Source organism: Sycon ciliatum, chromosome 13 (assembly GCF_964019385.1).
Source record: "Sycon ciliatum chromosome 13, ocSycCili1.1, whole genome shotgun sequence".
Taxonomy (NCBI): Eukaryota; Metazoa; Porifera; class Calcarea; order Leucosolenida; family Sycettidae; genus Sycon; species Sycon ciliatum.
The window spans coordinates 7,955,577-7,971,795 of NC_088655.1; the positions used below are offsets into that span (position 1 = coordinate 7,955,577).

The window sequence follows — 16,219 nt, forward strand, 5'->3', positions numbered from 1 at the left end:
TGGTGCTTGATGTAGATCTGCAACAGCAAGGAATGCACCGTCGAGCATGCCATGAAGGTCGCTTGGAGTTGACCAGCACAGGCTACACTGGTTCCACATGGTATGTGCCGTGCCCACATCATAGATTTCTTACGTCATGAAAAACGCGATTTGAACCCTACTCACCCTAGTCTCTGTGCTGCATGTTGAGGGAAAGTCCCGGTTGGAAGGCCTACAACGCGACCAGCGTGCTCTTAAGCCGGGCATCAAAATGCACGTGATCCAATCTAAATATAAACAGGCGATCCTTGTAAGTGCACGTACACTTGATCAAGGTGACTCAGAATAACTGATGAACCGTGATCTACCAGACCTTGCATTCTGGCGTCATGGACCACAGGATTTGAACAGTCGATCTACACCCCAAAGGAAACTTACCTGGAAAATTTGAGCGAAATTGGATAGATCAACTTGCTCAAATTTTCTGGTTTTCTCAGATATGCTCTCTTTTAATAAAATAACTATTATTGCTGGAGTGAGCGATTCAGTATCAGCTCGAACGTCACTGCCCGTATCTCATGTTTGCCGTTATCTCAGGACAGCTCGTCTACCATGTATTATAACACTGAAGACGTTTTTTTGGCACATATTACACGTATTCAGGATAAAATTGTCTTGATGAAAATGAGTGAATTACACAGGTGGGCAGTGATAAACTGACACTAGTGTACACGAAAAATAATTCAAACCCCAAATTGGAAGCAGTTTTGCCATAGGAACTCAAGCTAAAGGTGCCCGGTAGAGAGGCGTGCCAGTATCTGAGGCGTCCGGATAAGAGACATTTGAGTGTACTCATTGATATTAATATTTGCAACTATTGCATCCTTTCCGCAGTCTTAGTAAACTGCATTACAGCCATTCATAAATTATTCCACTCATACCAAACACCCACACAGGGACGTTTCCGCTGCGAATGTCACTTTTGGGTCACTAAATGTTTGGGCATAACCCATCATTAGTTTGAACCAGTAACCTGATACTGAGCCAACCCTGAATGTTTTGGCGAATCAAAAGCGGTGTTTGCAGCAGGGAGACAATGTGTGAGTGTCTGGAGGGAATAGAGTGATATTGTTACCTCATTGGTTACCCAATTTTTCGAATGGGAAATTCACTTTGATGTATTTTCTTTTCTTCTAAGTTGCGCTTACCTTCTCCTGCTTCTCTGGATACTTGCTCTCAAGATGGCGGATAATTGCCCGTAGTCTAGCCGCAGGCTCAGCGTAATCGCTGTCACCACTTGCTACTGCAGAGTCCAGGCATGTACTGTTGTCCTGGTAGAATGAACAATGGTAAATCAACAAGAAAGTAAAACAGACCTCTTGATAAACATTGTAGATAGCTCTGTGAACCAGAACAGCAGTTGATTTTGAATACTTTGCAGATTCAAGAAACTAATGACTAATGCTCATTCTGAGAATTATCACAACTCCCATTAGCACATTATAATAGTGGAGCCAAACTATGTCTTGTGATCAGAAAATTGTACAATTTTTTTAAAATGCATACTTCAAGTATGGTACTGGTCAGAGAAAATTATGTAATTCATCATTGGTTGATTCGCGTTGTTGAGTTGTAATTAGACCAGTTTGTACAATGGTCTTACCAATCTTCTTATTATCCTGTTATCTTTGTTCCCGAGGGACATACCTCGTGCACATCTTTGTTGCGTTTTTTTCCCCTCATTGGACCTTTCTGCACGTGAGCCTTCCAAGTTATTTGAGAAGGTTGGTGTTTTTAACTTCGTAGATTCATTGGAGCTAGGTGTCAAGTCGTTCAATGTCCCAGTACCCCTGGCAGATTTGTGCCTTGTTGTCGCACTATCTGACTATGTATTATCTCGTTGCGTTGTTGGGGTCTTTGTCAAAACTCGTAATGTGTTGGTCCTTCCTCTTTTACATGAATATTATTTGTTCATCACCCAAGGTTAAAATCGAATCACTGTTATCAACACATTGTCTCACATACAACTGCCTTCCTAACTTTGCACAATACTCACCATGTATCTATCTCACACATCGCAAGCATTATCGTTCTTATCCAATACTTCTTATTGGCGTATTGACACATTCATTTTCTCTTTTCTAAATACATAAAACCTTAGGTTGTTTCCCATTTTCCTTTAGCCACGACACTTCACTCATGATTGTGACAAGAAAAAGTTCTGGAGTTAAAACTTCTTTGGTTGCAATGTTTGTGATATGAATGCGCACTTGATTCTATTCATCGGCATATTACGATTATTATCTCGACGCTGCCAATTTAACTAAAAGTGCGACTTACCTCTCTCAAGGCAAAAAGATCTGAACCCTTTTGAAGCAGAAATTCTATAACCTCCGGCGTGCCAAAGCTACAGGTTACGTGCAATGGAGTTTCTTGATGCTGGAGTAGGGAGAGGTGAGAATATTGAAGATAATTTGTATTTGGGGAAACATTAAGGGGAGGGACACAGAGACAAACGACAACATGATTGATCACGGCAAGAAAGAGAGAGAAAGGGAGAATGAGAGTGAGCAAGTGAGAGAGCTACAATGTAGATAAAAGGCCTGAGTGCCTATGACCAATACAGGTGCACAAGCAGCTGCTATACAGGAACTCGTCAAGCTTTGTGTACTGGGTGCAGACCAGGAAGAGAAAGGATTTACTAAGAAACAGTATACAGAAGATGGGGACCTAAAAGTTTGTTCAGGTTCTGAACAGAGTACTACTACTAGTAATCAGGAAATGTCATGCGTCATAAGAGACCATGTCTGAGAATACCAAAGTATGTGTGCAAGCCGATCTGTCCTTTCATTTTGCTCACAATCCCGGAGGTAGGTTCCCTTTGGGGTGTATATCGACCGTCCTAAGCCCTTGAAAAAGTTTCTTAAGGTAGAACCTCAACACAATGCCAAGGAACATAATTACCCCCCCCCCCCCCCGAATAAGATGTCGGGATAATCCCTTCGGGAGCCCTTCCGGCTTCACCATAGCAGTGTGGTACTGCCGTTTGGTGACTCAGTATTTACGAAGGTTCGCGTTCTTGCAATCGAGTCGCTTCGGGCCAGGAGGAGGATACGCAAAGCGATAAAAATTCAGGACATGGGCCCGAGAATAAACGACAACGCAGGATTGAACCTCCTGTAAAGGCATTCCTGGTACAAATTACTGGCCCAGTACTTGCTTCCCCCGGATAGTGAACTCTTTTTCTACTTCCATACACTGCTGTTGCCAGCACCTGCAATTATGTGCACATGTACATATTCACATGTACATATTTATAACAAGTAAAAAGGACCAAGAAACTTCAAGTTACACTATAATGTCCACTAACACAATCAGTTACTAAACAATCAGCTCATGCGATAACATTGCTAGCCAGTTAGTTGTAGAACGTCAGTACCGGTCAGTGTCGTGCAATGTTATCGCATGAGCTAATTGTTTAGTAACTGGTGGTTTTAGTGGACATTATAGTGTAGCTTGTAGTTTCTTGGTCCTTTTTGCTTTGTATAAAATAATCCTTGGCACTACAATAATTGTCACGTATCATGCTATTGCTGTACCAGTTTTGTGTTTGTTTCTGATGTTTCCTCAATCTCTTTTTCACTCTCTTCATAGTTCATGCATGTATGAATATTATCTCTCGACAGCACTGTTCATTATCAAACCTTTCCCAATAGTGCCTGTACAGTCTATATCCAGCTTACTGATAATGGTGCAGAGCCACTCCGTTTTATGTGTATATCAGCACTGCTTGTTGTACTGTTGTGCATTATCATACTACTACGCATTCGTTCCTCATGTTGTATTCACGTCAGCTGACGTCTGATGCACGTAGTCGCGTACACTGCTTTCATTCCTCACGTTGTATTCACGTCTGATGCGCGTAGTCGCGTACACTGCTTTCACTTCTCATGTTGTATTCACGTCTGATGCGCGTAGTCGCGTACACTGCTTTCGCGCGATCTTTTGATTTGAAGGTTTTTGAATCTCCGTTTCTGCTTCGAGAGAAGCAGAACTTTCCTTTGTACTGGAAGATGATTTCCAGCAGAGTCAGAGTTAAACATTATAATACAGTCTTCTAAAACAACGAGTCGTGTGCTATCCGGAGGCATATTCGAGTAAGAACATTACGGTCCTTCGAGCCGGATGGCGGACTTAGAGACAGAGCGAGCTGAGAGCGGACAGTGAGTTCGAAAAAGCAGGAGATTGAAAGGCATTCCATCAGCAAGGGATGAGGCAGAAGGCTTCGAATTCCCTTCGTTGGCAGGCAGGAAAACGGCAGATGCCAGGTCTGTAGGAAGCGCAGAATCAAGTAGGTCAGGTACTAGTAGTACGTCCAGAGCAACATCGTCCTCACGACGACAAGCGAAGATTCAGGCCGCTGCGAAGACGTTGCGTCTTGAAAAGGAATTTCTGGCAAAGAAATTCGAACAAGACAAAAGACTGGTGGAGCTGGAGTTGGCCGAGGACCTAGCTAGGCTCTCCGATGAGGAAAGTGTTCCGGACGACAGTAGCCAACATAGCTCACATCGCAGCTCACATCGCTCCTCAACTGCAAGTGTGCGCTCAAATCGTAGCGGTGCTCTCTCGATCTCCAACTGCAGTTTTTGATATATGAACTCTGTGGATGAGCAGTCAGTGCAGGAAGTGGAGTCTGACAGCCGAAGACACAGTAACGTTAGTTTGAGCAATCACAGAGGAGATTGCGTCCAACCTGCAGTAACTGTCGTACCCCAGTCTGAGCTGACAAGACCTGTCAGGCCACCACCACAACATCCTGTACACTGTGTACAGGCCAAGCGTCCACCTACCATGAATGCTGCAGCCAGGAGCTTCAAGCCAGCAAAGGCTGGTGCAGCCAGTCTGATGCGCCACACCGGTCTCTGAGCGCAGAGAATCCAGCCACCCATCCACATGGTCCAGAGGATCCAACTGCATCTACACGATACGTTCAGTACTGGGAAAACAGTGTGCCACACAGTGCTGGGTGTAGTGCGCGCATGCGTGCATGCTTGCAGTAGAGAACTCGCAGAGCTTGAAGACGAAGCCTGCAATGGCTACCTCCAGACTTGCATTGTTGTAGTGTTGCCCATCTACATTGGCGCAGTGAACAGGATGTGATCTCTGAACTTGAGCTGTTGGTTCCAGCGCACCTGGTGGATACTGGCAATTTAGTTGACACCGCACCAATTTCCATCTCCGTGGATGCTGAAGCTAGGCCGGTGGCTCAACCAGCACGACGTCCCCCATTCAGCGCCAAGGCCGACATTGAACATGAACTGCATCGTCTTGTCAAGGCAGATATCATCGAGCAAGTTAAGGAAGCGTCTGGATGGGTATCGCCGATCGTCCCAGTCCGTAAGTCAAACGGCACCTTGCGTTTATGTGTTGACTATCGGCAGTTGAACAAGTCTATTGTTAGAGAGCGACATTCATTTTGGTTGGTTTCAGAAATTTCTGGAACCAACCAAAAACATCTGTACAAACCTACAACTTTCACCTAGTTCAACCCTATGGTTCATTTACTTTTGTACAGCTTTAAAACTTTTCACCTAGCTATTTCCTAAGGTTCACGCTACCCATGTGTATTAGCCACATTTGCGCCAAGACAATTATTTTACTGCATTGCTACACGCTCAGCTACTGGTGCATAGCGCAACATGACTAGCAACCTTCTCCACTTTACACTACTAGTATGCCAATTCATGCCTACCGTGTATATAAGCTAGTGTTTTCTACCTCATTCTTCATCCTCTGATGAAGCATTCTAATTGCAGAAACCGGTCAGGTATCCATTAAAATGTAAATGTATGAATTGTAACTGAAATTACTGTGCTCTTGTTGTGTCGGGAGTTCAATGCATCTTCCCTGGTCTCTGAGCGCAGAGAATCCAGCCACCCATCCACATGGTCCAGAGGATCCAACTGCATCTACACGATACGTTCAGTACTGGGAAAACAGTGTGCCACACAGTGCTGGGTTAAGTGATGTAATCATGTACATAATAGTGTGCGCATGCGTGCATGCTTGCAGTAGAGAACTCGCAGAGCTTGAAGACGAAGCCTGCAATGGCTACCTCCAGACTTGCATTGTTGTAGTGTTGCCCATCTACATTGGCGCAGTGAACAGGATGTGATCTCTGAACTTGAGCTGTTGGTTCCAGCGCACCTGGTGGATACTGGCAATTTAGTTGACACCGCACCAATTTCCATCTCCGTGGATGCAGAAGCTAGGCCGGTGGCTCAACCAGCACGACGTCCCCCATTCAGCGCCAAGGCCGACATTGAACATGAACTGCATCGTCTTGTCAAGGCAGTTATCATCGAGCAAGTTAAGGAAGCGTCTGGATGGGTATCGCCGATCGTCCCAGTCCGTAAGTCAAACGGCACCTTGCGTTTATGTGTTGACTATCGGCAGTTGAACAAGTCCATTGTTAGAGAGCGACGTTCATTGCCAACCATTGATGAAATTACTGCGGAGCTTGCGGGAGCGGAGGTTTTCTCGGTTTTGGACGCAGAGTCTGGTTTTCACCAGCTCTTGCTTGACGACCAATCCCGACCGCTTACCACGTTTACCACACACTGTGGTCTCTATCGTTTCAAACGACTGCCATTTGGCATATCCTGTGCTCCCGAGATATTTCAGCGTGTTGTAACTGATCTCCTTTCGGGTTTGCCTGGTGTTGTTGTCTATATAGATGACGTCTTGGTGTATGGTCGCAACCGGGCGGAACACGACGCACGGCTCGCTAGCGTTTTGGAACGACTCAAAGCTGCTAATCTCTGCCTCAACTGGGGCAAGTGTCGCACTCGACTGACATGTGTCAAGTATCTCGGCCATGTCCTGACGAAGCAAGGTGTTCAACCCGACACATGCAAGCTTCAAGCTATCAGTGAACTGTCGGAGCCCACGTGCCTCGCCGACGTTCAGCATTTTCTCGGGATGGTCACCTATCTGGGCAAGTTTGTTCCTCAGCTGTCTCAAGTAACTGAGCCACTTCGTTCGATCGTCAAGCAGCCAGAGCCATTTGTAGCTACTGAGAGCCTGATTGCGGCATTCCACGCAGTAGAGCAGGCAGTCGCTTCATCTCTGCAGACATTGGCGTACTTCCGCCCATCTCCAGATGTTCGCACGGCTGTCAGCTGCGATGCTTCGCCTCAAGGTTTGGGCGCTATCCTCTGGCAGCACGACGACAAGGGCCAGTGGGTGCCAGTAACTTGTGCCAGCCGATCATTGACTGATGTGGAGACATGCTATTCGCAGATGGAGCGTGAAATGTTGGGTGTGGTATTCGCTCTAACTCGTTTCCGCCAGTACGTTCTGGGCCGGGATGTGGACGTCTTCACGGACCACTGCTCCATATAGTTCAGAAGCCGTTCGATGACGTCTCTCCACGTCTCCAGCGTTGGCTAGTCTCTCTGATGCCGTATTCGTACTCACTCAAGCACATCCCAGGAAAGCAACTGTTGTGCGTTGACGCTTTGTCTCGTGCTCCGCTGAAGACCACTGTCTCGCCTCCAGCTGAGTCCCGGTCATTGAATGAGTACGTCAACATGGTTCTTGAGGCAGCACCAGTCAACCTTGAGGAGATCCGCCGTGCCACTCCAGACGACGCAACGCTCCACAGTGTCCTGCAGCGTGTACTCACCTCATCCTGGCGCGATGCCTCGCCCGCTGAGTAGCCGTACTATCTCGTTAGAGATCAACTCACTGCAGCTGACGGTGTGTTGCTATTGTCGGCACGTGTTGTGATACCAGAAAGGCTACGCCATTCCGTCATGGCATTAGCGCATGAGGGACACCCGGGCCAGGAAGCCTTTCAAGATTCCCTCCGGCAGAGGGTTTGGTGGCCAGGGCTCACCAAGGACGCTAGACTGTATGTGGAACATTGCTCTGAGTGTTGGCGACGTCGCACAAACAGTCCGCAAGATCTTCTCCCCACTGAGATTGAAGGCATGTGGGAGAAACTGGCAATCGACCTGGTATCTGTTGAGGGCCACTCTGTTCTCTCCCTCATTGATTATGGCTCCCGGTACCTTATCCTCAAGGTTCTGTCCTCTACAACCACTACAGCTATCGTGGACGAACTAGATGAAGTGTTTGCCCTATTCGGTCTACCGTCTGTACTGGTTTCGGATAACGGGCCACAGTTTGTGTCGGAGCAGATGACCACTTTCTTGCAGCGGCTGGGCATTCGTCACATCCGCTCCAGCTTACGTTATCCACGTTCCAATGGCATGGTGGAACGACTCCATCGTCTCGTCAAGGAAAGAATGGTGGCACTGAAGCCTCGTTTACCTTTCCGTCGACGACTGAACCAGGTTCTGTTCGACGTCCGACATTCTCGACACCGCATGTTGGGAACCTCTCCAAACGAGGCTCTGTTCTCTCGCCCATTGCGTAGCAGAGTTCCTACCATGATCCCTCCTCGCATTGTCAACCCCAGCATCCAGCTGAGAGCCAAGGCCACAATGGCACGTGATCATGACGCTCGTCGGGGAGTGAAGGTCTTGCCACATCTGCCGGCGGGCAAGCGGGTGATCTTCCACGAAGGATACAATGATCCAGCCAAGCCGTGGACCGTGGTGGAGCAGTAGGGAAGCCAAGTAAAAGTAGGAGTAACCGACGGTGTCCGGATTCTGCTTCGTAACCGCCAACATGTCAGAGAATTGGTCTCACCTGCTGCTGCATCGTCTGATTGGCCTGAGTTTGTTGCCTCCGTACCCAAGTCACCGCTGTTCATGCCTCCTGTTAGTGTTCCGGTTCCGACTAGCCCGGCCGCACCACAATCGGCGACAGGTAGTGAGCCATTGGTGCCAGCGTCAACGGAAGCAGAGGCCCCTCTCACCCGTACTGCACTTGCTGACGCCTCACCCGCGTGTTTTTCGCCTCGTCCAGTTTCTCCTAGCGATGTCTGCAGGGATCAGACCAGCTCACCAGCCAGTGAGTCTCCCAAGCGATTTCATGATGGCATGAAAACCCGTTCTGGCCGTCAGGTAACCCTTACAGAGAAGGCCAGAGCGGCTTATGGATGACTGCTGCTGCTGCGGGACAGTGTGTCCATGGACACGTAGAGACCATTTTACCGTGTTTTTTTTGTGCTGAACTTTTTTCGTTTTCTTCCTCGTTCACAGCCGCTTGTCGGTAGTAAGTAGCGTGGTTGTGTTTTGCTTTTGTTTTTTCTTAGTAATTTGCAGTTTTGAATGACTGGCGCATTCGCATCGGTTTTTCCTTCTTTTATTCTTTTTTGTTTTTTCTCTTTAATTAATTGGCTTTTCCTTCTTCACTTTGTTCCTTTATTTTGATTTCTTCTTCTTCTTCTTTTTTTTATTTGAAGGGGGAGATGTAGTGATGTAATCATGTACATCTGTATAGTGTGCGCATGCGTGCATGCTTGCAGTAGAGAACTCGCAGAGCTTGAAGACGAAGCCTGCAATGGCTACCTCCAGACTTGCATTGTTGTAGTGTTGCCCATCTACACTGGATATTTCGGTATTCCGCAGTTCCAGATAAAGCCGCTAGAACTGCCCAAATTCAATGGCCAACAGGAGAGCTATCTTCGATGGCGCCAGCGCTTCATGCATCTCGTAGACGACGGTCTCATGTCAACAGAGGATTATAAGATGGCACGGCTGCGTGAGGTGCTGGATGGTGGGAAGGCTGAAGAACTTGTCAGTGGCATTCTGGACGGGCCTGGGGCATACAGTGCCGTGCTGAACGAGCTCGACCAGTCGTTTGGCGGCGACAACCAACAGCTGGAATGGCAACAGCAGGAACTATTGGCCAGTCCCCGGATCTCTCGGGAAAATGACACAACAGCTTTACAGCGACTCGCAGTGACGCTGAGAAACGTCCGGCCTGAAAATGGCCAACGTCGCACCCGGACGCGAACTGTATATAGCAGTGTCTCAGAAGCTCCAAAGACGGATGCTGTCACGATTCCTGGATCGGTATGATGACCATAGCTGTGATGTGGAGGTGTTGTCTACCTGGCTGCTGAGGCAGGTGCACCGAGCACAGCAGGTGGATGCGCGCCTCGCACTGCCCAGAGAAGCCGCCACAGCATCTAACCGCAAGCCGTACGACGTCCACAGCAGCAGAGCGCCCAGCTCAGGTCAGCACGCAATCAAACATGCATTCCATGCCTCGAGGGGTAAGCCAGCGGAGACTCCCAATGCATGTTTCAAGTGTGATGGTAATCATCTCCTGAGCCAGTGCCCCGCCTTCACAGCAATGTCGGTACGAGGACGCTGGGATTTAGTGAAACCCACACCTCTCTGTATTTGCTGCTTGCGACCCGGCCACCATAGCATGTCCTGTAGTGGGTCCACCTGCGCAAAGTGCAACGGCAAGCACCATGCACTGCTGCATTTCGACAAGTTCAGCAGCAACAAGCTTCAGCAGAAGCAGTCTAATAGCAGTAACATTCAGGGCAAGGTACCTGTCAAGGAGCAAGTTCTGCATGTGTGCTGCTCGCAACCACGAAGAACGTCTCTCCCTGCCATATCATTCATGACAGTTCCGGTCACAGTTCGCAACGGAAGTCAAGAAACCGTATGCAGAGCACTACTTGATCCTGCATCCACCAGCGAGTATATCAAAGCCGCAGTGGCTGAAGCTATCGGCTTGACTGGAGATCCGGAACCGCTCCAAGTGACCACACTTGGTGGCAGCCAGATGGAAGCCATGCGCCGACGTACACCGGTGACCTTTCAAAGTACAGACAGCAGCTTGACCCACCAGATCAGCGCTTGAGTTCTGCCATGCGTCACAGCCGACACCGTGGCAGTCGACTGGAGTCAACACCAAGATGCCTGGACGCATCTGCACGGCATACCATTCCCAATTATGGACACCGGCGACATTGGTCTGCTGATTGGTGTGGATGCTGCGCCACTCCACACAGCACTGGAAGAGCGACGAGGCCCCGATGATGCGCCGATTGCCCGTCGAACCCCGCTCGGTTGGATTTGCTATGGCCGGGAGGACAAGAGCACCAGCAAGATTCATGTTGTGTTTGATGCCGCTGCTGTCTGGAAAGGTCGCAGCATCAACGCAGAAATGGGCACGGGACCACGCCTACAGAACGACATCGTTCGCATCCTGTTGCGGTTCTCTGCTGAACCAGTAGCTCTCGTTGCCGACATCAGTGAGATGTTTATGCAAGTAGGGCTCAAAGAAGAAGATCAGCGGTTCACTCGGTTTCTGTGGCGTGCCAGCCCAGACGATGATATACAAGTGTATGAGTTTAATCGGTTGGTCTTCGGCCTAAGAGCATCACCCTATCTCGCCGGGAAGGCTCTGCTGCAAACAGCACAAGATTTCGCCACCGACTCAATGCGCAGCAACGACCTTCTCCAAGTGGTCGAGGAGAGCTTCTATGTCGACGATCTTCTGGACTCCTTCCAGTCAGCTTCTGTGGCAATAGATGCCCAACAACAACTGACACAGCTACCACAGTCCGGTGGTTTCTAGCTTCGCAAGTGGCTAAGCAACTCTACCGAGGTGGTTGAGTCGGTGCCAGAAGCCGACAAAACCCAGCAGGTGTCCCTGGATGTCAACAGTAACCAGCACTGCACTCTGCCGTCGTCTAAGACCCTGGGCGTCATGTGGCTTGCTGACAAGGACGTACTTCACCTTCCGATATAAGCCACCAGAGGCGTCCCAGCAATTAACCAAGCGATACGTTCTACGACAGATGGCAATGATCTTCGATCCAAGAGGTCAGCTCACACCGTTCACGATGCGTGCACAAGTACTGTTTCAGGAGGCATGTGTCGCTGGATATGGTTGGGTTGAGCAGCTGAATGACGACGACACGGCCCGTTGGAAGCGCTGGCTATCAGAGTTACCCGACCTGGCACAGATCCACGCTGACCAATGTTTCAAGTACACCGATGCGGATCCAACCTGCGTGAAGACAGAAGTTCACACATTCGTCAATGCATCGGATGCAGCTACAGCAGCAGCCTGCTGCGTCCGTTCTGAATATCCAGACGGACGCGTGAAGGTGACACTGTCGCGGCCAACTCCTTTCAAGAAGCTAAGTATCCCGAAGCTTGACCTGAATGGAGCAGTCCTTGGAGTACAGCTAAGTAAATAGCTGGAAGCAGCACTGAAGATACCATTGACGGAGCACCGTTTCTGGACGGACAGCCTCCATGTGTTGTACTGGCTGAGATCCCACAGCCGACGATTCAGCACAGACATCGGTGTAAAAATCTCGGAGATTCAACGTGCCACATCACCTCTGCAATGGCAACATGTGCCCGGTAAGATCAACCCGGCAGACCTACCCACACGAGGAATGCCAGCCACCTCGCTAGCAACGAGCAGCACATGGTGGACAGGACCAGAGTTTCTGTCCAAGCCATCGACCGAGTGGCCGCAATGCGATATCACCGTCCCAAGCAAGCTTCTAGGAGAGACTAAGCGACACCAAGCGCTGACGTTTGTCGCCGAAGCCACATTATCTAGACTGCGTCTCGAGAACTTTTCATCCTGCAACCGACTGAAGCATGTCACGGCTTGGATATTCCGGTTCTCCTCAAACTGCCGAGGTGCCAAGAAGGGGGAAGAACCCGAGGGCAGTGATGCGGTCTCTCGTGTAGCTGTGTTGCCGGCAGAGAATGTAGCAGTTCCCGAACTGTCGGCGACTGAAATACAGCGAGCAGAACGGCACTGGATCAGTATTGCCCAGCAGGAGTGTTACTCGGCCACTATTTCGACCTTACAGCGGGAGAAAAGTGTTAAGCCCTCGGACCCTTTGCTCCGGCTCAATCCACTCCTAGACACCGCTGAACGGCCATTTTTTACTACGCGTTGGAGGCAGGCTGGACCAGGCATCAGCAATGTCGGAAGGTACGAGGCAGCCACTGATACTACCGTATCAGCATCCAGTATCTGACCTCATCATTGCCAATGAGGATCGCAAAACCCACCATGCGTCGACACGAATCATCTGTGGGCCAACCTGACAACTTCGTATTGGCTGATCAAAGGCAAACAAGCGATCAAATCGCATCGCCTACGATGTAATGGCTGCATTCGGCAGTGGAGGAAGCCTGCAGACTAGATCATGGGCCAACTTCCTGCCGCTCGAGTTGCTATGACCAAGCAGGCCTTCCAGCATGTTGGAGTAGACTTCGCAGGCCCATTCCTAACCGGTCAAGGTCGTGGACGCTCACAATTCAAGCGCTATCTCTGCCTCTTCACATGTCACGAGCATGCCATTTAGAGATGGCCTACGATGTGTTTTTGACCGATTTTATAAGCGCTGCAGAGCACCACGTCTAGTAGTGTCAGACAACGGCAGAAACTTTGTTGGAGCCGAAAGTGAGCTGCGTGATGCCCATGAAGCTATTGACCGAGGTCAAGTGGTCACCTGTACAGCGACAAAACAGCACACGTCGTGGATGTTCAACCCACCCCAGGCACCACACCATGGCGGCTTCTTCGAAGCGCTTGTCCGGTCAGCCAAGCGAGCAGTGTTCGGTATACTGCATTCTGCTAACTTCATTGATGAAGAGCTGCAAACTGCCTTCGTTCAGGCGGAGGCCTTGTTGAACAGCCGGCCACTGACCACAGTTGGATTAGATGCTGATGATCTCGTCCCCTTGACACCTCAGCAGTTCCTCATTGGCCACATTCAGGTAGAAACGGCCATAGAAGTGGCACAAGCTTCTACGACACCCGCACACCCGCAGAGACGGTGGAAAGCTGTGCAGGTTGCTGTGGATCACATCTGGCTACGTTGGTTGAAGGAATTTGTGCCCACACTTAATATCCGACAACGTTGGAGAATGCGCAGACGGAACATTATTGTTGGTGACATGGTATTATGGTATTCGTCAAAGGCAAAACGTATCGGAGTCCGACCAACTTGCTGGTTCCACTTGAGGTAGAGCCGGAGGTGCCTGCCAAGTGAAATCTCTCTCTCTCTCTCTCTCTCTCTCTCTCTCTTTTCTCTTTCTCCTGTTTACATCAATAATCTCTCTAAGCTTAGTTCTGCTCTCATTGATCATTCTCCTTCCACCATGCCATTCGAGCAGGAAGGGGGATATGTGCAGTCTATATCCAGCCCACTGATTATGGTGCAGAGCCACTCCGTTCTTTGTGTATATCAGCACTGCTTGTAGTACTGTTGAGCATTATCATACTACAACGCCTTCGTTCCTCATGTTGTATTCACGTCAGCTGACGTCTGATGCGCGTAGTCGCGTACACTGTACTGCTTTCATTCCTCACGTTGTATTCACGTCTGATGCGCGGAGTCGCGTACACTTCTTTCACTTCTCATGTTGTATTCACGTCTGATGCGCGTAGTCGCGTACTCTGCTTTCACTTCTCATGTTGTATTCACGTCTGATGCGCGTAGTCGCGTACTCTGCTTTCACTTCTCATGTTGTATTCATGTCTGATGCGCGTAGTCGCGTACACTGCTTTCACTTCTCATGTTGTATTCACGTCTGATGCGCGTAGTCGCGTACACTGCTTTCGCGCGATCTTTTGATTTGAATGTTTTTTGAATCTTCGCTTCTGCTTCGAGAGAGGCAGAACTTGCTTTTTTACTGCAAGATGATTTCCAGCAGAGTCAGAGTAAAACATTATATTCGAGTGTTCGAGTAAGAACAGTAGTGCCCATGCCCAAATTCATTCTTGATGTCCTTGTTGCTATTATCATTTCTGATGATGGGTATTTTATGACGGAAACAATAAAATATTTTCCTGATATGATTCTGCGTGAGCCAGTGTTGCTCACAATCCACTTTCACTAATGAAGTTGAGTGACGCATCCTACAGGTTCCTACATCTAGTAGTTGTTTGCTTTACAAAACCGTATTACGTTCTGTCCTATCACTTCTATTTCATGTGCATTAGGCCACACCAGGTTATTTCTATGTTTCGCGTCACCGCGCGCGTATCTTTTCAAATAGTTCATGTTGTGTTCGCCTGGTGCCACGCAAGAGTACCTTGTGGGAAAAGACAAAGACTGATTATCTACAACGAGCATGTGTATAATAGATGAGAGAGAGAGACAACAAGGAGAGGGACAATACGTCGACAAACACTATACACAATATCTCCCTTTCCTGGCAAGAAGGGGGGAGGGGGAGGGAGAGAAACGACGTATATATACATTATGTCCTTTTTCCGGGAAGAAAAATGTACAAGGAAAATACTACTCAATCTGCGGACAGAACTGTTTCGTCCTTTGTGGACTCGTCAGCGCAGCACAGAGGAAATGAGGCCGAACCTGATAGCAATGGAAATAAAAAATTCCAATCAGGTCCGAAAGGAAAATACTATATATTTAAATAGTGCAAATCAACGAGATTGAGAGACGAGCTAGGGCCTGCACAACATACGGTAAGTAGCAGGGCATGCCTAGCATTTGCACAGCTACACTAGAGAGTATTCTTTTGTTTGAAACAATTAATGAAGAATTTCGAGGCAAAAATGAAGAGATCGAGAGTGAATAAAGAAGCACGCGCGTCCATGATTCTCACGTTCGGCAAGGCCATCGCAGAGAGGTACAACGTCTAGTTGGACTACAGCAACAGCAAGAACAAGATGTTACTGCATGAGAATGTCTGCACGTCTGGTGTTCAGTGATGTACGCTTGAGAATGTACATATACCGCAAGTGAACAGGTTAAAACAAAACAAAGGAAACACAAAGAGAGAATGAGCTAGAGCAAACCATGCGCCGGACAGTTCCTTCCTTCATGAGTCAGAGTCGATCCAGAGTGCTCAAGGCCGAGGCACGTACGTACCGTGACACCTCTATCTCTGCCAGACGGATCGGTTGAGCACGGTATGGGGACATGGCGATCAGTGCTCAACAGCAGGCTTATTGCTGCCGAGAGATAGAGCATGCAGGACGACGAACTGGCTGGACAGGGACGATGGTCAGGAGAGACAAGGAGCAGTGGCGTGACAGCTGATGAAGAATAGAGCTCACGAGGAGAACAAAACAAGTAGAGCGTAGTGCATGCCGAGCATGACTGGACTGACATTTAGTGTTAACAAAATTTTCAGACTGACAACGACGACACATGACGATGACGACGATGACGAGACTGTCCCGGAGCTGGGGATGCTTGAACTGCTGGCTAGAGGCGGAGGGTTCTTTCCTAATTCTACAGGTGTAGGAACCACAGCTGCCACTATGTTGTGTTTGCTTGGTGCCACGCAGGAGT

General features: G+C 48.8%; 1 protein-coding gene across 1 annotated transcript in view; it reads right to left on the bottom strand.

Annotated features, from left to right (window-relative positions):
* LOC135829138 (uncharacterized) overlaps positions 1-16,219 on the bottom strand; it is a 210,596-nt gene that overhangs the window by 48,817 nt on the left and 145,560 nt on the right. Inside the window, exons 11-12 of the mRNA XM_065341544.1 lie at positions 2,320-2,418; positions 1,188-1,310 (exon numbers count right to left, since the gene is read on the bottom strand). Of these exons, the coding sequence (XP_065197616.1) occupies positions 1,188-1,310; positions 2,320-2,418 (222 nt within the window). The remainder of the gene's footprint in view (positions 1-1,187; positions 1,311-2,319; positions 2,419-16,219) is intronic.